Source organism: Pelecanus crispus, chromosome Z, assembly GCF_030463565.1.
Source record: "Pelecanus crispus isolate bPelCri1 chromosome Z, bPelCri1.pri, whole genome shotgun sequence".
NCBI lineage: Eukaryota > Metazoa > Chordata > Aves > Pelecaniformes > Pelecanidae > Pelecanus > Pelecanus crispus.
In genome coordinates this window covers 27502990-27524227 of record NC_134676.1, presented here as the reverse complement: position 1 = coordinate 27524227, position 21238 = coordinate 27502990, and the positions used below count along the sequence as shown (strand labels likewise).

The 21238-nt window shown below is 40.5% G+C and overlaps 1 protein-coding gene across 3 annotated transcripts in view; it reads right to left on the bottom strand.

Annotated features, from left to right (window-relative positions):
* Positions 1 to 10163, bottom strand: part of TBCA (tubulin folding cofactor A) — a 33155-nt gene extending 22992 nt beyond the window's left edge. For all 3 annotated transcript variants that reach the window (XM_075726536.1, XM_075726534.1, XM_075726535.1), the window contains exon 1: positions 10090 to 10163. In XM_075726536.1, the coding sequence (XP_075582651.1) occupies positions 10090 to 10142 (53 nt within the window). In that variant the 5' untranslated portion in view covers positions 10143 to 10163. The remainder of the gene's footprint in view (positions 1 to 10089) is intronic.
* Positions 10164 to 21238: the final 11075 nt, after the last annotated feature.

Sequence of the window (21238 nt, the reverse complement as noted above, 5' to 3'; positions counted from 1 at the left end):
CGTGGTTTAAATCTACTGACAATAAGCTTGTTTTTCCGTAGTTATTTTCCATGGACCCTGAAGCAGAAGCCTTCACCCCCCAGAAACAGAGAAAAAAATAAGCCAAACAAAATAATAGTATTTACTTGCTTCTGCAAGTCTTTCAAAGTGAAAAAGAAGAAACATAAGATCCAATTGTTCTGGACCTTGTCTCCAGTGCCAGCCAGTAGTTAACTACTAGGGAGATAGTATAAAGAAACAAATCAAGTCTAAAGTGACATTTCCTGTCGTATACCTGCCTCTAGAAATCAAGTTAAGGAGTTTTTAACGCTGAAGAACAAAACTAAACCATCAATGTTTAACAGACAACAGGTCAGCTCCTGGCTGTGGCTGCTGCCCTTTTTAAATCCTTTACAAGTTTGACTTTCATATCACTTAACAATCAATTCCACAATTTGCATGTTCTGTGTAAAAAACACAGGTTTATTACTTTAAAGCTGCAGACTAAACCCAGAAGAGCAAAAAGGGCTTGAGAGAATCTTGAGCTAGAAGGAAAAAAAAAAAAAAAAAATTAGATCCTTAACTACCTTTTCCATACCATTATAACTTACTTCCTCATCTATTTTCTTCTACTCGCTTTCTCTCCCCCCACTTCAGCTCCCCAAGCTGAAGAGCAAAGTAACACAAGATAGTTCAAGACAGTCAAAAAGCTGACCACTGCTAATGGAGGTCTGCTCCCTGCCACCACCCCAGCATACATCTCTGCCAGCACTAATGCTCAAACAATCTCTCCATGAGCCAATTCAGTTCACCAAAACAGCAGGAAATTAACACAGTAAAAAAAAAAAAAAAAAAGCTGACAGTTTTTCTCCTGGGTTAAGCAAATTGAGCGAGCTCAGCAAAAGGTTTGACTAGCATCAGAGACCAGAGAGCCAGAGATGAGGAGAGGGAAATGAGACCTCCGAATTTAGGATGACATTGATTTCTCAAGGGACTTCACTCCTAGTCTGTTTAGGGTGCAGAGTTGCAACTGTTTGAACTTCTGGCTGCTGCTGGAAGAGTATATGTGTTCCTACCCTAGCTAGTCCTTATACATCAACGTCAGCATCATCTCTTGTAGTTGCATGGTTAGCAGTAGCAAGCAGATCTACCTCTCTGATCATAGGAAGGGCACACAGTTTATCTGAAGGCTGACAGATGAAAAAAATATCCACAACACGAGTTTTCTGAATGCATAATGAAATTAAGATCCTCGGTACTAGGTAGACAAAAATTCCACCTTCCTGAACCACAGTCACAGGCAGGAACTACTACTGGATGCCTAGAATAAAAATGGTAAAACAGTACAAGGACAGAGCAAGCACACACTACTAGTCTTGATATATTTCCCCCAACCTCCAGCAGTTGCCAACAAATCAGGTTCTACATGAGCTAGAATGACACCTACGTGCTTAAGCCACCAAATAAAGGCTGCTCTCCAGCATTAGAAAAATCAACACAAGAAACACTTCCCTGGCTGGACTGAGCAAGCTTAGTGGAGCTCTGAAGACTACAAGAGGGAATTTCTCAATTTTGCTATTGAATAGCTTCACTATTGAAAGGACATGCATCTCTTCAAAATTAATGTTACTACTAACCATGGTATATGCTAATATGCCATGGATTCAGCCTAAACACACAGAAAACCCAAAGCTGACAGCATGTATTGACTGGATAACGAAATACCCATGCTGGCTTAGTTCAAATCTAAAAATCCATAATAGTCTAAGTGTACCAGGGTACAGGTTTTTTTTTTTTTTTTGTTATAATAAGTTCCGTATATCAGCACTGTACTCAATTGTAACACAAGTAATTCAACAGCTGCAGTAACATTGGCACTATGCTAATCACTGCCTGTAGAGCTTAAAATATCAGGTCCCAAATCTGCAAATTACTTATGCACATTCTTGAGTTCACTAATGCTACATCAGCACACACACATTACAGACTGGGGCCTATGAGGAAAAGTCAAGGAAGGAAGATGAAGGAAGGAGGAAAGAAATAAAATACTTGACACAGTTACCACAAACTGGCATGTTTTCTTAGCTGTGAGTGACTACTTTCTTATTTGGACAGGATCTCAAGTTTATATGTTCATTTTCTTGATAGTGACAAAATCATCATAAAAAATAAACTCTGTCTTTTAAGAGACAAGATGCAACCACACACAAGTAAATGCATCATTTTTAGCCCCCCCTGCATCTACAGTTAACAGAACTGAGTTACTAGGACATTTCATGTTAACTTCACAAGCTTGGCTTTTGTCAGGGATTACCACTGCGAAGACTACAAAAAACAGTTACAGGGGTTTTTTTTAAGTCAGAAAACTATTTCAAGTTAAAAATTACGTGGTTTTAACATTTTTATAGCATCTCTGTTACTAGAGAGTTCTCTGAATCTCCAGGGCTTCACATTCTGTCCTTGCCTCTCAACACTGTTACTTCCCAGCTATTCAATACATTCCTACAGATTTTTTTAAATCCTTGCCATAGCAACAACTGAAGTTCCCCTTCTGCCCTGCTGAGAAAGTCTGCCTGGCTATGGCATCCCTGAATGCCAGCAGCCAGTGGGAGCATGGAGGGGGGCAGGGGAATGGAAGAATCCAATAGATGCAATCAGGATGAAAGCTCTTAAGTTATGGACTACTCAAAAAGCAGAAGACGCTATCTGGGGATGAAGATTTTCCTGAGGTACTGCAAGAAGCAACTTGGATGGTCAGGGGCAAAGAATAGAAGGGCTACTCCATCAAGAAAACTGAAACACCATTTCTGATGCGCTGAAGACAGGAGTTGGAGAGAAGTGCAAAGTTTATCAGCCCATCCTGAAGAGGCTCTGGAGTGGCAAAAATTCCAGGAGAGAATGGCATGGAATGGGACAGAAGTTGAAAGTTGTAAATGCTAAGGAGCCCGAGAACTTTACTTCTAGAGAAGGTAAAACAAGAAATGGGGCCTCTGTTGTGGCAACAATGGGGGTTACCACAGATCTCCACTTCATTTTCCCTTCTACAACCCAGTCATCATCTTAAGTCAAGACATTTGTTTTGGAGAAAAGGCATAGAATCTACTTCCCCCACCACCCCAGCTGGAGATAACCAATTGGAAGTGTTACAGTAATGAGCAAAATTAAATAGAACTATGGTCATATTATGTGTGTAGGCAATTCACAATGCATTAGAAAAGAGGCTTAATACAGTTTAAAGAAGATATGATGGACTTCCTGATCCTGAATGAGATTTCCACCTATATGATACATATAATTTAATAATACTTAATTCAAAGTCAGGCCAGGATGCAGTATGGTTGTTAGCGCAGTTGTAACTCATCTTCTGTATACAAAGTACTAACATAAATTAATAAAAAATTTTAGTTTTTCCATAGATCCACATTCTAATTGAGCACACAAAATGATTATTTGTAACTGTTTTATCCACATAGGTGAATGTGGCTCCATGCCATGAGTAAGAACGCCATGAAAAAAAGTACGTACAATCAAAAACAAGACAGTAGTACTACTACATGTATGCATAGTGGCACCAAACTAGGGTTGCCAAGCAACTGTAACTCCAAACTTCTGAAAGATTGCTTAAACAATTTAAGGTTGCAAAGCCACAGTTTTGCATATGATCTTGCCCAAATAAAAAAAATTCCTTCCTCCTTTATGTATCATCACTACCAACACCTGTGGTGATAAACATGGCGTGCAACAGTTTTGCCAATTAAAATGATGACAACCAATAGATTACTACGGTCAGCATGGACATGCACAAGACAGTTTTGCCTCAGGGGGCAGAAGATAATTGCACACACAAAAACAATGAGATGCCAGAATCATGCATTTCACCAGAGGCTTCTTTTTTTTTTTTTTTTAAGAGGACGTAATGGGATGGAGGAAGGAATGAGAAGAAGGCAATCTGTTAAAGATCTGATCATTACTAATTTAAGTTTGTGAGATACTTCTAAAAAGGAACCAGTGTTTAGGTCTGCTCAAAAGGTAACACAAATTAAATCAAAACCATTAAAAATGAAACAAACCAACAACACACTATGCAATTTTCACAGCAACCACTGTGCTCTTCTCACAGCTTTTAAAGATATGTGTGGGTACTGTTTGGTATTCCTGAAGTTTAAAAGAAAGCGTGCATTGAAAAACACAGGGAAATAGGAACCAATTCAAACAAGTAGTTTTGTTTCTGGAGACGAGAGTCAACTTGCAATTACCCTTCAACTGATCATCTGGGTTGGTGACTATGTACACCACAGATGTTAACTCAGAGAGCACTATGTAAATGCAGGTGCGCTCTCTTCTCAGCCAGTTCACATAAAGCAGTGTCTATGAGGGACAGAGACTAAGTTAATAACTCTGAAAGACCGAAGTGGCCTTCAAATGCAGGGCCAACTCAGGACTTTCTGTATCCAATCCTGATGCCAGGAGCACTACAGAAGGTACTTAAGATGTATCTAAGTAGCTCTGGACCACAACAACCACATTTGGCCAGCACTGAACCCAAGTTTAAGACTCCAGGACCTGGAGCTGGTGACAACCCTAGGCAACAGATGCACAATGCTCCTGCACAATGAGAAGGGTTATTTAATTTGTATAGAGTCAGCTGGTATCCAACAGTGCACGCAATATATTCACTGTCCTGAATCCCCGAGCTCTTGGACATGCAGTGTAAACCCATTAAATTGCTTTATCATGCTGACTCAGTATAGCTGAGCAGCTCTGCAGATCATTCCTCAATACCTGTATAAGACATCCCAGCCTTTCCCATTAACTAAGCTAACACACAGTTGTTGCATACAATCTTCTAATTACAATGAGAATAAAGAAAGGAGACATGAGTTTCTTAGCAATATATTGATGCTAAGAATCAGAGATGGTGCCTATGGCTAACAGGAAACAGGCAAGAAAGCAACCATAATTCATATGGCAGACAGAAGATTTAGAAAATTTCTGATTTACACCAGAAATAGCAAATTTCTTGAGTAACCAAGAAAATGAACTAGTTTTGTGCTTGAATTAGCAACAGAGTCACCATACAGCAAAAGGAATGTCTGCATTCTCTGCAGTAGTTCATACTTTACTTGCACAAAATGTATCCTGAACTCACCAGTAAAATAATTCAATTTAAAAGAATTGTTTAAATTTATATTTAAAAATAGACCAACAGTTTTGTATAACTTGCGGAACTTTCTGTACTTGGGAAAGAAAAAGTTAAAAAAAAAAATCACAGTGTAAATTGCTTGGCAATATGATGATATTTTACAAAGAGAAAAAGCAGTATCAACACCAGTGCAACAAGCAAAAGAACAATCTTAGGAAGACTCCATAGTTGTAGAAATGTGGTTTTATAGAAGAGCTGCTTCACAAAAATCAATACACTTTCCCCATAGGTTCATGATGTAAAATTCTATAATCAAGGCTTGTAGATTTGTAATTATGGTATGTCAGCCACATTTAAACAAGAGTGTTAAAAGATTGTTAAAGTTAAACTAACACAATTGCAATGTGAATTGTCTTAGTCTCATTCTAATCTACTGGTGTCACTTCCACTTAATCAGATCGAAACTATGGGCAAATGTCAGTGCTATATTCACATGACCCAACTTACTTTGTTTGCAGTAGTTTTTAAAATCATTGCCAATCTGAAGTGAGAATAAGATTTTTTTTTTTTCTAATCAATTCCCTCACTATCCAGCAAGTTGTCCGAGTTTGGATTTACTGTGAGTAAGACTATTTTGAAGTGATTATACCAGAAGTATTGCTTGTTAGGCGTAAGCCACAAATACAACAAACATTATTATTCATGCTCATCAAATCTACTTTTTTTTAATGACAAGCTAATGAAAGTTTGTGATCACCAAGAGCCTGGCTAGCAGATTTGTCAAAAAAAGCAAAAGGTTCTCCCCATTCCAAGTTTAAATTTCTTTCACTGATACATGGCAATGTAAGAAACATGAAGGCAAGTGAAGTACCCACAACCTACAATATAGTCTCTTGAGAGGAGCACACAAAGAATTTATGATATACAACTAAAAAAATTCCCAAAGCAGAACAGCTGCTTTGTTCTTAGTTTGAAAAAAAGTGATAAGTTAGGTAACTAATGAGAGAAAAGGATGTGCTACAGCAGATGATAAAAAAAGACAAACGAAACATCAAAAAAGTTCAATACATCCTAATGGTCCTTGACCCTTATCTTTTTTGATATACTCTTATAGCCTGCCCATTGAATGAGCTTGAAAAATCAGTATTACAGGCTAAATTGAATGTACTTTTCTAAAGTGCAAACACAGAAAGAACTAAGAAAAATTAATTGAAGTGTTAAGTCAGTCACTTTATGGCATGTTTAATAAGCCTCTACGTGAGTCTTCTCACACACTAGGAATAAATACCTATATAGTTGTTCTAGTCCAAAATAAGAGGACAATGTTAATGTACCTAATGTTCCATGTGACTCAAGTCACCTGCATGCCCACTGTAATAGAGAGTACATAACTAGGCTTCTAGTTGGAGAAGGAAGGGTGGAGTGGGACAAAGCCGTACCTCTTCTTGTATCTGTGTACAACCATCACAGAAGTAAAAGCTGCTGCTACATCATCTCCTCTGCAGGGAGTTGTAAGACAGCATTCCTCTTCTCTCTTTTTTTTTTTTAAGAAGTTACCTTCACTTACAGTATGCCAGCTGCTGCACAGCAACTGTAGATGTACTATTGTTACCACACAAAAAACACAAGCTCAGTTTACTTGCTTATTCAGACAGCTATTCTCCAAAAGCAAATCTGAATCCTGCGGACTGCATTTGTATCATTTCCCCAAATGTTTTGATCCCTTTCTTTGTACTATCCCTGAGATGTGTACAGTTGTGTGTTGAGCTGGTCCAGGTAGGCCTCATCCTTCAAAATAACTTTTTTTTTTTTTTAGTCCTGGTTATTTTTCAGCAGATCACCTCCCTGAAATATACAGATGGGTAGCCACCTAAGTCCCTGTGCAGGGCACAAAAGAGGCTGTAACACAGCACCTCAGATTTAGATTAGCTTAAGCCATCATGGACCAACACCAGCTCTTCTCATGTCACAAGTAGCAATTGCTTCAGCTCAGAGGAATGCCCACCCATACAGTACCCCGAAACATACTGTAACTTATTAAACACTGTTTTTAAAAGGCCACAGGATTTGTATTAGGCTCACAAAATCATTCTTAGGAATAGTCAGCCTTTGCCTGGACTTGTCTTGACTAGCCTAGCAGTTTGGGGTTTTTTTAAACTTGTTTTTAACTGTAAACACTATTATGACTAGGTGACAATTGCCTGCTTTGTTTTAATTTTTGCTCAGCTTTGTACAATCATGTGGTATAACACTATTGCATTGATTTTTATCACCAACAAAAATTATCTATCTCTGACTTAGAATAAAAAAAAGCAGCATAAAGATCAAATCCAATGAGAGCAGGAGCATGGGATGATAGCAGAGCCCTTGAAAACACAGGCACAGAAGATGCTGAAATGCCCCAGTGCTATAAACAACTCAAAGAAATGCAACCCTGAGAGATGGTTAAAACCAGTTTTAGGATAACAAAGAAAAACTATTCAACACATGTAAAACACACTATATGCAGTAAATTCAGATAAAATGCAGAGTGCAAAACAATGAAGAAAAACTAAGATGTGCATTTTTTATATGCATTTCTATATGCAGACTCTGAGAAGTAAAAAACAATCAACATCATACTCCTCTCAACAAAGGATTTGGGATGCTGATGACTTGCTTGAATTTGTCCCCTCCCCACTACCAAATTGAGCCAGTGGCCTTAGGACCCAGAGGGCCATCAGAAAGGTAAGTATAACATCAGGGAAAGGGCGCTTTTAAAAACAAAGTAGAAACATTAGACACTTTGTGTATGTTAATATGACTGTATATAAGTTGAACTGTGTTAGTATCATTGTAACTGAACTAATAGCCAGTCGGAATTTAAGCAACCTACTCTGTAACGTGGATGCAACAAGCTTGGAACAAAATCAAAACCAGCATCCATGGATTTCCATAAATGAAGTGAACAAACAGAACAGCCACACTAAGCAGTAAAGAAATTGCTCACACAGGACAACAAACACTACTACATTTTAATCTCTTGTTCTCAGCTCTCTCAGACTCACTTAAACTGCAGAAGCAGCGAAATGGAGAAAAAGAACATGCAAGCTAATCTCAGAGCCAGAAGCACTATGGACAGTGGCATACAAACACTGAGCTAGCTCCACATGCAGTTATCTGCATAACCATGCTGACATCATTAGGCCAGTTCGAGGTCCAAGGGGACAGAGCCACATGGTACAGCATTCACCATGTGAACACGCAGGCCTGCACCAGCTCTGCTGGGGTCTTCACACAGTTGTTCATTGCCTAGTAAAGAGCTTCCCCTTGCTGTTTCCCAGTCTGCAAACATGAGGAAAAAGCTTGTTCAGGTAACTTTTGTGATGATTAATCATTAAGCAATGGTCACCTGAAATGCTATTCAGTATTGCCACACAGTTCTCTCAGTAAAACTACCAAAGAGCAGCCATAAGCCAGTAGTGAAACTTCTACAAATTACAAATTCTACAAAAATAAAATTGTGTCTTATTAGATATAACAGCTTTCTCAATAGTCTCTAGACAAATAAATTATACTTCTAGCTAACAACAACAACAAAAAACCCCACAGACTGAAAGTTAACCTAAGTAATTCTAGATTCCCCATACCTCAGAATACTTTGTCTATAAAAAATGGCACAAAACACCATCCACTTAAAAATGCACAGAGACCATTTACAATGTTTCTGTCCAGCAAAGCCAGCAACGATAACACAGGCCATGAAAGTGACCCAAAGCAAAAGGCAGTCACCAAGCCACTCAATAGGACTGCACCAAAACTTTCTAGCTTAAAAATAACACACAAATTCATGATTTGCATGCCCTGCATAGTGACGGGAAACAGGACCTTACAATCATTCAGTTTCTTGTTTGCGGCGGTACTTGAGAACTGCTCCCCATTTGGAGCCTAGGAACTCATAAGGGCCTTTATCTAGCATAAACGGAGTGATAAATCTGTATCCATTTTACTTCTCTATTCTTCAAGTCCAATCTTTCAAAGCTAATCCTATTAGAAAGGTATTAGAGAGCATGCCCATCTTACTGTTAGTCTTTTACTAACTGAAGTTAGATAAGTCATAACACAAAGTTTATTGCATGAAACTGGACTATTTAACATCCTGATCTGGCACAAATACTAATTCCTGTCTCTGCATGAACCAGAGCAATCTTTGTAGGGTGTAGCCTTAATAAATCTCACTGTGACCAAATACTTAACGTCAAAGCCTTGCATTTAGAGTCACAATAAGAGGGAGTCAGACAGATAAACTGCAACTTTTTCTTAAAAATTAAGACTGTGTTAAAACTAGCCAAAATCGAGAGTCGGGTGACGAATTTACCGCCAGTTTTGCAGTGTGAACTTTCGAATCAGAACTAACCCATTTAACAGTAGTTTTGATTAAATAAGTAAGACTTCATGCCTCGGCAACGTATCCGGCGAGACTGCCCTGTACGCTGATGGGGCAGCGTGACTCCCCTTGGCTCGCCAAATCACTAAGGAAACAGAACACAATTCCCGTTTAATTGTTTTCTCGGGAGAGAAAGGCCTGTCCCTGCGGACGGTCCGCGAGGGGACGGAGCCAGCAGCCGCGGCAGGACCTGCGGCGGGGCCGCCCTCCCGCACACCCCGGCGGCCCCACCCAGCGCAACAACACCGCCAACAACTCCCCAGCCCCGCGGCAGGCAGGGCCGGCGGCGCACGAAGCCCCGCTGGCAGCTCCGCCGCCCGGCCCGGCGGAGCCACCGGGGGCCGCCCGCAGAGCCCGCAGCGGGGCCGAGCCCGCTCTCCGCTCGCCCCCTCGGGACCGCCCCTCGCCCTCGGCCACCCCCAACGGCCCCCAACGGCTCCCAACGGCCCCCAATGGCTCCCAACGGCCAAGGCGCGCGCCTGACGCCCCGGGTGGCGGGGCGGGGGCCGCGGTGCCCTCCCCGCGCCCCGCCCGCACTCACCGCCTCACGACGCCGGTCTTGATCTTGATCTGCCTCAGGCGCGGGTCGGCCATGGCGGGGCTGGCGGGGGAGCGGCGCGGCCGGGCCGCAGCGGCGCAGGTGCGGAGGGCTGGGAAGGGAGGGCGCAGCGCCGTGACTGCGCAGTCCGGCCCTGCGCATGCGCCAAGCCGCCAGCCTGGGCGGCACCACCGGGAGCGGGGGTGGAGCTCCGCGCACCACTCCCCCCCCCCCGCGGCCCAGTGGAGGCGTCCGGGCCGCGGGGTAGCGCCGTCCCCATAGCGACCGGTGGGGCCGGGCGCGGGCGGGCTCGGCGCGGCCTACGCGGGGCTGCGGCGCCCCTGGAGCCGCCAAGTGTCGTTCACCTTCTGCTCACAAGCACACCGGCAAAAAAAGTGCGAATCCACCCTCAGATGCAGCAACAGGAGTTATTCGGAGGTAGTGTGACTGGCACCGTGACGGTGTCAGGGGGTGGGGTGTGGTGGAATCCCCCGCTCCCGACCCTTGGTAATGTGGTTAGCCTAACAAACACCGTCTTATGAGGCAAGCAGCCCTTCTGTGGGACCGAACGGGTCACATATTCGTTCCCTTTCCCCTCATTATGACGCCCTGAAGGTCCTGTGCACCAAGTAGACAAAACAAACATTTCTTCCTCTCCTGCCTACAGGCCTCAAGGTTGCTGGCGCCAGGACCATTACTCATTTTCTTGCCAGCCTCTAAGGTCCCAGGCACCTGCCTAACCCTGTGGTGGTGTTGACCCCACCACAGAACAGAGGAGCATAACAGCACCCAGAGCACTGGTTGGGAAGGGGGAACTTGGACCAGGACTGCTGCTGGACAGTGAGACTGGGACACCCAGGTGGCCAGGGATGCTTCCACCATCGTCTGCTTCCTCGGAGGATTGAGGGGGTGACTCATATTCTTCTACATGATTTTCGAGTCTAGGTTACGATTACTATATTGATACAGCAAACCATGTACTAAGATCCAACCCAATCTGCAGAGGGTCCAGGTGATTAGAAACCATGTTACGTTGTGTTATAAAATTCTGTATTACGCTACTTATAAATTGTAGTACACTGATTCGGCTTGGAGAAATCCTGTGTCATTCTAATCATAAATTCTGTCCTATACTAATAATAAAATCCTGTTAAGAAAATAAAGCTTTAATTGTAACTACAACTTAGTGCCATCATCATTATCATCCTAGAGTTAGAACTGGCTGATTGTTCAAGTGCTGTTTTCCTTCTGTGCTGGTTTTGTCTGGGATAGAGTTAATTTTCTTCCTAGTAGCTGGTATAGTGCTGTGTTTTGGATTTAGGATGAGAATAATGTCCATAACACATTGACATTTTAGTTGTTTGAATGTACTGGTTTTGGCTGGAGTAGAGTTAATAATTTTCTTCATAGAAGCCAGTGTGGGTCTATGTTTTGGATTTGTGCTGAAAACAGTGTTAATCACATGGGGATGTTTTAGTTACTGCTGAGCAGTGCTTACACAGAGTCAAAGCCTTTCCTGCCTCTCACACCACCCCACCAGCAAGCAGGCTGGGGGTGCACAAGAAGCTGGGAGGTAACACAGCCGGGACAGCTGACCCCAACTGACCAAAGGGATATTCCATACCATATGACATCATGCTCAGCATATAAAGCTGGGGGAAGAAGAAGGAAGGGGGCGGACGTTCAGACTTATGGCATTTTGTCTTCCCAAGTATCTGTTACGCATGATGGAGCCCTGCTTTCCTGGAGATGGCTGAACACCTGCCTGTGGATGGGAAGTAGTGAATGAATTCCTTGTTTTGCTTTGCTTGCATGGGTGGCTTTTGCTTTACTTATTGAACTGTCTCTATCTCAGCCCACGAGTTTTCTCACTTTTACTGTTCCGATTTTCTCCCCTCTTCTGAGTCTCTCCCCCCTCCCACTGGGGAGGAGTGAGCGAGTGGCTGTGTGGTGCTTAGTTGCTGGCTGGGGTTAAGCCACAACACCTTCATGTTTATACTTGGTTGAGGCTAACCATTTAAGGGATCGAATTCTGGAAAAAGAAAAAAAAAAAACCTTTGGGTCTGTGTTTGAAAGAACTTCCCCTGAATGAGCATTTAAATAAATAAGAAAGTATAAAAAATATCTTCAATTAATAAATAAGATAAATATCGTTTCAGTGAAGTACAGTTCAGAAAGGTCTGCAGAGGTAATTTTTTTCCCCACATCTTTTTTTCCTGTGTTAGTCACTTGCCGTGACTCTTGACACTGCCAGTGACTGATATCTCTTGAGAAAAGCTGGCTGCGAGGGGGGATGTCATGTTGCTTTTGGTGACATGCCAGTTACAAGTCATTAGCCAGCAGCCATGGGAGTGCAGCTGGCACCATCGGGCCCTGTGCAGGCGTGGCATAGGGAGGGCCAAGATCACTCAAGTCCAGAGTTGTGTCTTATCTGCAAAGGAGGATGAGTGTGACCCCTGTTACAGAGCCCAGCAAGCCTTCCTGGGGACCTGCAAGCCAGGCCAGCCCAAACAAAGCCTTGGCTTGGCAGGTTGTCTCTGCAGGGAGATGCAGGTCTCAAAATCAACAGCCTGCATAACCCCATGAATGACTATGACCTGGAGACAAGTTCACGGATTTATTATGTATTTGGTATGCAAACCTGCCATCACCCATGCAGGAGGATGATGAAGGAGAGCAGCATTCTGGCAGGCACAAGGGAAAATCCAGCCCCTTACTTTGACAGAAACTCAAATCTTACTAATCTGGGTTTAGAAAGCTGTATCAAGTCATGCTGGGGCTAATGCTGTTCTCTAAACAATTCCAGGGCAGCGCATTTATGCTACATATGCTTTGAAAATATAGACCATTGCAAGGAAAGCTGCATTACTGCAATGCACCTACACATCAATTATTTTTTCAGAAATAATCTTCAATGTTATTCTGTATTTGACAAAGTTGTTCCATAAGTGAGAAGGCCAATAACAAATAACAGTACAAAAATAAAAATTGCCTAGAAGCAGCAATATTAAGAAAAGTAACTCATGTTTCTGAGTGCTACAAATGTTTTATTTCTAGCCCTGAGGCATTAACTCGCATCACTGACAGTGTTTAGGCTCAGCTACTGAATTTTAGAAGTAGACCACAATTGTTTTCTTACAGCTAATTCAGATAACTAAACATGATAATATACCAAATCTGAGTTTGTATTTAAACACATATGATGATAACTTGAAAAAATTGTTACTGGTGGATGCTGAAGTATATTGTAAAATGTGTCTAAAGGCATGATCTACTTTATTATTAATACATATTTGTATTAGTACCTGAAAATCATAAGTTAACATTTTAAAAAAGAGTAATTTTATTTCTAAGTGTCTGGATATCTGGACACCCAGGAAAGTATGTATAATGCTTTCCAGGACAGACACTCATTTTTTAATTAGAAGGGTTTTTTTTATTTTTTCCAGAACTCCTTTGAAACAATTGCTAGCCTAGTCAGTCGTAGACACGTTTCCATGTGAATTAGTGATGTTACACTGGAGTTGAATACACTCCGTTATGAAGATTGTGAATCCTATTGTACCTTTTGAGTGGTACAGAAACTGCTGATTCTTCAAAGAATTTTGGCAGCATTCTACTTATGTTGCTTCTGGCTGAAGGTTTTTCATAACATCTATTAGCCCTAAGTCATTATGTGCACACTGTTGCATAGAGGTAGATGCCTAAACGTAATTTGCTGATGCTTTAGCTGTGCTGACATATGGAGCGAGTCATTCTGTACGTGGGACCCTCACACATACCTTTATATATTCTCCTGTATTGCTCCTTCCCAGCAGCTCACATGTAAAGCTGCAGCTGCTGTGAATATGACTTCCTCTCCTCTGACCAGTGTCATCTGGTCATCTGACTTTTCATTTGGTTCCACATAAGGAGTATTTCCAAGGCAGTTTGTTGCATGTTTTACACCAATTTACTTGAGCGGGTGTAATTATCACTGCCAATGTACTATGCCTTCTGTCTGAAAAACCCAGCTAAGCCTTGTTTATTTCTTCTGGATAAGAGCGCACATAGTGATTACTGCTCATTCCCATTTCACTTAAGAATGAAGGACTGGAAGCAGCTCATTAGCCCCATGAGCTCAGATCTCTGCACACCTAAACAGCTACGTAATAGATGTTGAATCTGAAATGTTCATGGTGCACCCAGTTCACATGCAAGGGAACACACCAGGCTGCAAAGCACTTCCTACAACTCATAACATTCTTTGTGAAAGACCAGCTTAAGAAGTTAATGCCACATGTATGCTTTGTCACAAGAAAAGAGCAGATGGACTCAAAAGCATTGCAGTATGCCACAAGTCACGCTAATATTAGCAATTCCCAGTTAATATGTCTCTCAATTAAAGACCATCCTTAAGAAATGTACAACTTCTAAGCTGTGCAAATAGTAAGTCTCATTAATTCCGTATTCTCATGATATCCCTTCCTCCATTTTAAATTCGTTTCCTTGGCTTTAGTAAGGGAGTTTCTGAAATAACAGGGCTGTTGCAGTGGAACTGTTTTGTGTTATACCACTAGTTCATTTGGACTATAGAGCCAAAATATTTGTCAGCTGGTATAGTTCAAATTAGAGTTATTATGCCACTTCCACCTATGTTGCTGAGGTCAGAGCGTACCTTGCAGAAGGAGGTGCAGTCACCTCTAAAGTCCACTAAATTGCAGTGGTAGTTTCCATCATCTCATCCATTACCAGTTGGTTTAGACAGCTTGAAAAACCCATGGCCATAGCAGTGCCAAATGTACATTTGCTTCAGCTGAGGACTGAGGCCATTACTTTAATAAGTAAATGCTCAATGAGCTTTTATACTATTTTGTTTATCCATCAAAACCATCTGTGCAGTTTGAATATAATTTCATTTTCATTTATGATAAAACAAAATGTGGAAATTATTTAGTCTTCAAATTTTATCTTTTTTTGTAGGAAAATCAAATTTCATTGAGTCTCCCTAAAGGGTATTACATAAGTAACATCAGATTTTGAATAAAAGTTAGTAGTGCCTCCTTATTTTTTTTTTTTTATGTATTTAGTAGATAAAATTAACTTCTGTACAGCTGGCCAGCGCAAAGCCAGGCACCATTTAAGTGCACAAGAATTAATTTCCCTGGTTGTGAACATACAACATAGTATCAGTATTACTTGTAGTGTAGATCTCTTGACTCACTTTCTTATCAGGTGGTCTTCACTGGTCAAAATGGTCTTCCACAGATATCCCCCCTCAAAATGCTTAGAGAGTTGTTCAATGCCACAAACATGGGCAAATAGCACAGGCCATGGGATGGGACAAGGATAAAATTGGTTGGTGCTGCAGAGTTTGTGAGATACCTACTGAACACAGTGAATCAAGTGGGAGCTGTGTTTTGTTACAGGAGACACTCACTTTGGGAAGTTAGGTAAAGGAAGAAGACAACACCAGGCAGAAGCTGAAAAGATTTGGGGGCAAAATCTATTCCTGTTTCTGCCTTTGTACCATCTCCAAACACCACTAGGACAGATTCTGATTTCATCTATGCTTCTGTGAAAAGGAAGTAGTCCACTGGGATGTGGTGGAAGGAAACCTACTCATCTTCAGCAAAGCTATAGTGACAGTACAATTTACCCTGGGTAGAGAAGGAAGGAATGGTGATTCCTCAAATATTACACTGCTGGGGAGCGCAGGTTACAAACCAGCCCTCTCATACAGTTTGAGGGTTAAACTGTGCCTATAATAAATGTTAAGCTACAATTCAAACCTTTTTAGCTAACTTGAGGCTTTTTTAAAAGCAGTTTTTCCCAGCCCAGACCAACCATTAGCTGAAGAGCTGGAAGTAGTGAGAGAAAAAGGGATTTATGTGCGTGCATCAAAAGGAGAATATATCCCTTTGTGAATTATTTCCATGGGTCCCCTACCTACAAATGAAGAGATATGTGATATAACAATTCATTGTTCTGACACACATTACAATCATGATGTGCAGTTTTTAATGCATCATGTTACATTAAGCTTAGCCCATGGTCTAACACCATGTAACATAAATTTCTGTGAAGGGAGTAACATAACACGATACTGTCTTTTAAAAGACACACACGATTTTTTCAGATCACCTACTTTTTATCCATGAATGCCCAATCCAAAAATCAAGGTGGCAGACGAAAGTGGAGTGAATGAGTATCCACAAACCAGAGTATTTATCTTGTGTAGTTTTGCTCATTGCTACCTGTAGTCAATGACTCCAGTCAATTTTTATGTTGTAATGCATGAGCAAAGTTGATGGACATATTTTTTTGTCACCCCCAGTTAGATTTTATTCGGGGTCAATCAAGGGAGACCTGACAGCCGTTAAGACTGTAAAACACACTGAGAATCCTCACAAGTGTTTATTTCTCAATAGAGATTTGATTATGAACCTGTCACTAACCTTATTTTGGCTGCTCTCTTTTTGTTCTACCTTGGAGACAGATTTTCTCTTTTAATTGATAGTTTATTTTAAAATAAAAATATCATGTAAGTGATTCTCATTGGAATGAAATAAAATTAATTATTGATTTGACAATAACTGGATATAATAAAATCTCCAGTGGCAGATCAAATTCAAATCTGAAGTTTAAAGAACTCACAAAATAAACCTGCATGTGATAAATCTCTTTGGAAAGAAAGAGGTAGGTTTTATACATTTGTATATACTTATACATTTGCTTATTTATCTCCCTCGAATCATTAGAAAGATCCAGGATTTTTTAAGACTTTTTATATGAAGGTCTTGAAACAGGTCTTCAATGCCTGCTTAATTCCTAAGTTATTAACTCTATTTTTAAGTGAATCTTTTCTGTGGTACAATACAAAGCAAAATGATGAAACTCACGGACATCAACTGACATCTGTGTGGGTTTGACTGATCACATGCTTCAGTGCAAAGTTTAAATACCAGCAAAGGGGATTCCTCCTTTTTTGGCCACATCTGAAAAGCGCAATTCTTACCAGAGACTGAACACTCAGGACAGTATTCTCCAATGAAGAAGCAATCTTTGCCAGTGCTTAGCAGACAGGAACATGTTGGTAGCACACAAAGGTAGAGGACTGCAAAGTATCTGGCACCAAATAGACAGATCATGATAATATCCCTTATGGTGCTGCATGTGATATTCTGAAAGCTCATCATGAGTCAGTAAAAAAGGAAAACAGTATCTGTAGACTAGCATCAAGATGAAGCAGTATTTAGAAAGTCTAAGGGAGATAAAAAATTTATGTTTTTAATAGGACAGCAATCTTTATTGACAGAGATAAACATGATGTCATGATATAGCTTGACACTATAAAGCAATTGGCATGTAATCACACTATATTGTGATTAAAGTTTAGCACAGTACAGTATCAGTTTAGCACATTTTAAATAGTTTGGAAATTGGTGTGCTATAATTGGGTAATTATCATAATGCAGGAGTTTCTGGTGAGTTCTTACAGGAATCTGTTCACCAGGCCTAAGCTATTCAATATATTTATTAATCACCTGAGAGGAAGTATAAAATAATTGCTAGTAAAGCCTGCTGCTGGCACAAATGTTGTTGACATTGTAAGTAATAAGAACATATTAGTTCTGTAAAGCAATGTGGATTGCTGGGTGAAATAAACTAATCCAAAATATATAATTTCAGTGCTGGAAAGTCAGGGTCATGCATGTAGGAGAAAAGAATGTAAGTCAGACTTACAGAATGAAAAATTATGACTTGGAAGCCAGTAACCCCAGAAAAGGACTGTTGGGTTGTGATGGCTAACCAACTGAACATGAGCCCAGCTACAATACCATGGCTGACAAAGAGCAGGTATCATCCCTTAATGTAATGACATGTCAGTATTATGTAGGAGTCTTAGTATCTAGACATGCCAAAAGAGTGAGGCTCTGGCTGGAATAACATGCCCAGTTCTACACTTTAACATGGGAAAAAAGCTTGTAAGGCTCAGAAGAAATCTATGGGAGTGATACAGTACCTGGAAAACATACCCCATGCAGCAAGGCACAAGAAGCTATGGGTATTTCATCAGCAAAGAAAAGAAGGGATTTTGTCAATCTGTAATCTACATAGAGAAGGAATTTCTGATACCAGCAGGTTCACAACCCAGCAGAAAGAATGAGCAGTAGGATACAAGCTCAAACCAGACAAAACCAGCATTGAATTACGGGGCCAAATTTTAAGCACTGAGCAGTTAACTACTGGGAGAACTACCAATGGGTAAAGGAGATGGAGGTGTTTAACACTGGATGTTTTTCTGTAAAATATGCTTTAGCTTAACTGCAAGTTAAAGCTCAATGTAGAAATTAGCAGATGAAACCTATGCAGGGATTTAGGCCAGACAATCCTTCCTCCATCCCTAAAAGTCTGCTTGTCAAAAAGCACACACCTAAACTGAAGAATCAAGCTCTTGTACTGCAGACTCAGCTGCTGATCTGAAATCCACCTGTTAAGAACAAACTGTAAGACTGAAGTCCTGCTCCTAGATTATTAAGTATTTTTATGGGGAAGGAAGGTGAGATAGAGGTCTGTTTACTGCTCTCTTACACACAGGGCATCAAGGTGCAGGAGATGCTAGAAATAATTACACCAAACTGTCACACTGTAAATATTACAGCAATACTGATTTTGCTAAAATTAGCCTCATCAAACCACTTTAATCGGATTTTCATATTTCTAGTCTGCAGTGAGGAATGAAAACCTTTCTATTTTCAGAAATATAATTTATTACTTTTAATATATATAAAGTTTTCAAAATGCACACTGGAGCAATCATTCCTAATCCAGTAGAAAACATGAGCATAACAGGGAACTAAGCCCTTTAAATATCAGGTACACCTGAAGTATACTTTAGTAGCAAGTCAATCTTGCTTAAATTAAGCTGAGTCAGGATTAGGTGTCTAGTCTGTGCCTATTAGGCACGGAAGAGAAACAGACATCTCTAGAGTTCAATTCATGATGTGTAAGTTTGGTATCTAAAACTGTTTGGAAAATTCATTATCTACAAATGGCTGAAGTTAGATCCCACACTAAATGCCTAAATTGAAAAGGTGCCCCCTCCCACCCCCGCAACTCAACTCCCTTTTAATCCTGGAGATGTTTAAAGTTTGTAGGCACTATGTTTCCAACACTGACCATGGGGAAGAATTCTTCTAGGCATACCGAGAAACACCTCAGCATTGACAATACACAGCATGACACTTCTGTGACTAGTTTCAAAATCCCAGCAAGGCTTTCTGTCCCTTTGTCATCTTTGGAATGATTATTTGCTGTTGTTTTTACTCCACAGCTTAACCAAGCCTGCCCTGGATTTAGAAGAAAGTGGGTCAATGCACAGTTTTTCCTGCCAGAAAACCATCCCTGGTGGAAGCACAGAAAATATTAGGCACGGAAAAGACTTTTTGTCCTGTTAGTGGTGCTTCATGTTTGCTGTAATAATTCCATACGATTGAAGCAGAGAGAGAAAGAAGAATGACAATGCAGCCAAGTGGTCAGGTCACTTCCCTGTGGGAAAATACTTGTATGCAAAATGGTAAAAGCTCAGCAGGTGGATTAGGGAGAGCTCCCATCTCAGAAAGTCCCCACTTGCCTGGTCGTATGGACTCTGTTTTAGGAGACTTTCCTTGGCAGAAGTGGGATTTCAAGCAAAGTGAAAGCTCGAACCACTGACCTACTGGGTAAAGCAGCGGCACCAATGCATTTAGGCTTTTAAAGAAAAGATGTAGCTGTCTAAGTCCACTAGAGAGTTCAGGCAGGGCATCCTGAGTATAAGGAAGCACCTGAAAGTACATCAGAGAAGGCACTGGAAGGCCACATTTGAGATGGTAGGTATGGTTTTCACACTGGTACTTTCTGCATTCCCCTGCTTAGATTCTAGTTGGAGAGATGTAACGCCACAGTGCCTGTACCAGCAGCCCAGGTGCCCAGTGTGGTTGGTGGGAATTTCTAGAGGTGCTCAGAAGTTAGACTAAACATAGATGTTTATATTTAATTTAAAAATCTAGTCAAATTACATGCATTAAAAATAAAACTGAAATCAGATGTAAAACACTGATAACCTTAGTTAAAATCTTAGATTTTCTCAGCACTATTTCAGTATATTAGAAATATTCTCCTACTCAGTGGCTCAGACAAAGCTACTTAGGGAATTAGTAGAAAAACATTAAATTTTTAAGATCAGCATGGACTTTATTAAAATAATGATTATGTCTTCAAATCCAGAAATGTATTTCTTTTCTTGCCTTTACTGTGATGCTGATATTGGGTTTTGCACTTTTTCGAATGTTTTACTGTACAGAAAAGCCTGTGTTTTCTTTGAAGTTTGTTTTAGCTGAACTAGCAGGTACAGCAAATATTTTTGCCATTTAATTAACATTGCTCATGCAAAATTAAGAAATGGGTTCAAGGCTGAAAATGCAAGATTGTTTTCTCTTCTAGTCTATGAATAAAGAAAAGTGGAGAAGATAACACAACATGGACAAAACCCTGACGGTGAAGGGTCAGATTTCCAAAGATATGTTGGTGCCTGGAGGTGGAGACAGACGACCAGTGGGAGTTTCAAAATCCCTCCCACAGATTAAATGTCTAACTCCTATTGACTTGAGGGGAAATGAGGCACTAGCCCCTATAGACACTTCTGATAATCTCACTAGCCATTTATCTGCATGTTAGTCATCTAAGTATTAGGCAGAAAATAATCTCTCAGCTCACTAAATAATGTATCCACTTCATTCATTTAGTAATCTGGCTAGTTTCAAATACATTTCCTTTTTATAAGGAAAAAAAATGATGCTGTATGCTTAAGACAGTTAAATACAATTAATTAAAACAATTTTACACATTTAAATTGATTTTTTAGTTTCCACCCCAATACATTTTGATAAAAACCCCAAATAAAATCATCATTTAGAAAAGTCTTTTACCATTTTCTGAGATATGAATGTAAAACATAAGCGTCTGAACAAATTACAATAATTCTCACATTCTCACTATGTATATTTATATGATAAACCAAAAAAGATATTGAAATGTATCAAATATACATTGCAAATATGGTTGCAAATCAGCTTGTGTTAATTACTATGCCAGTCAGTGAGAACGAAGTTAATTACCAAGTACAAATGCA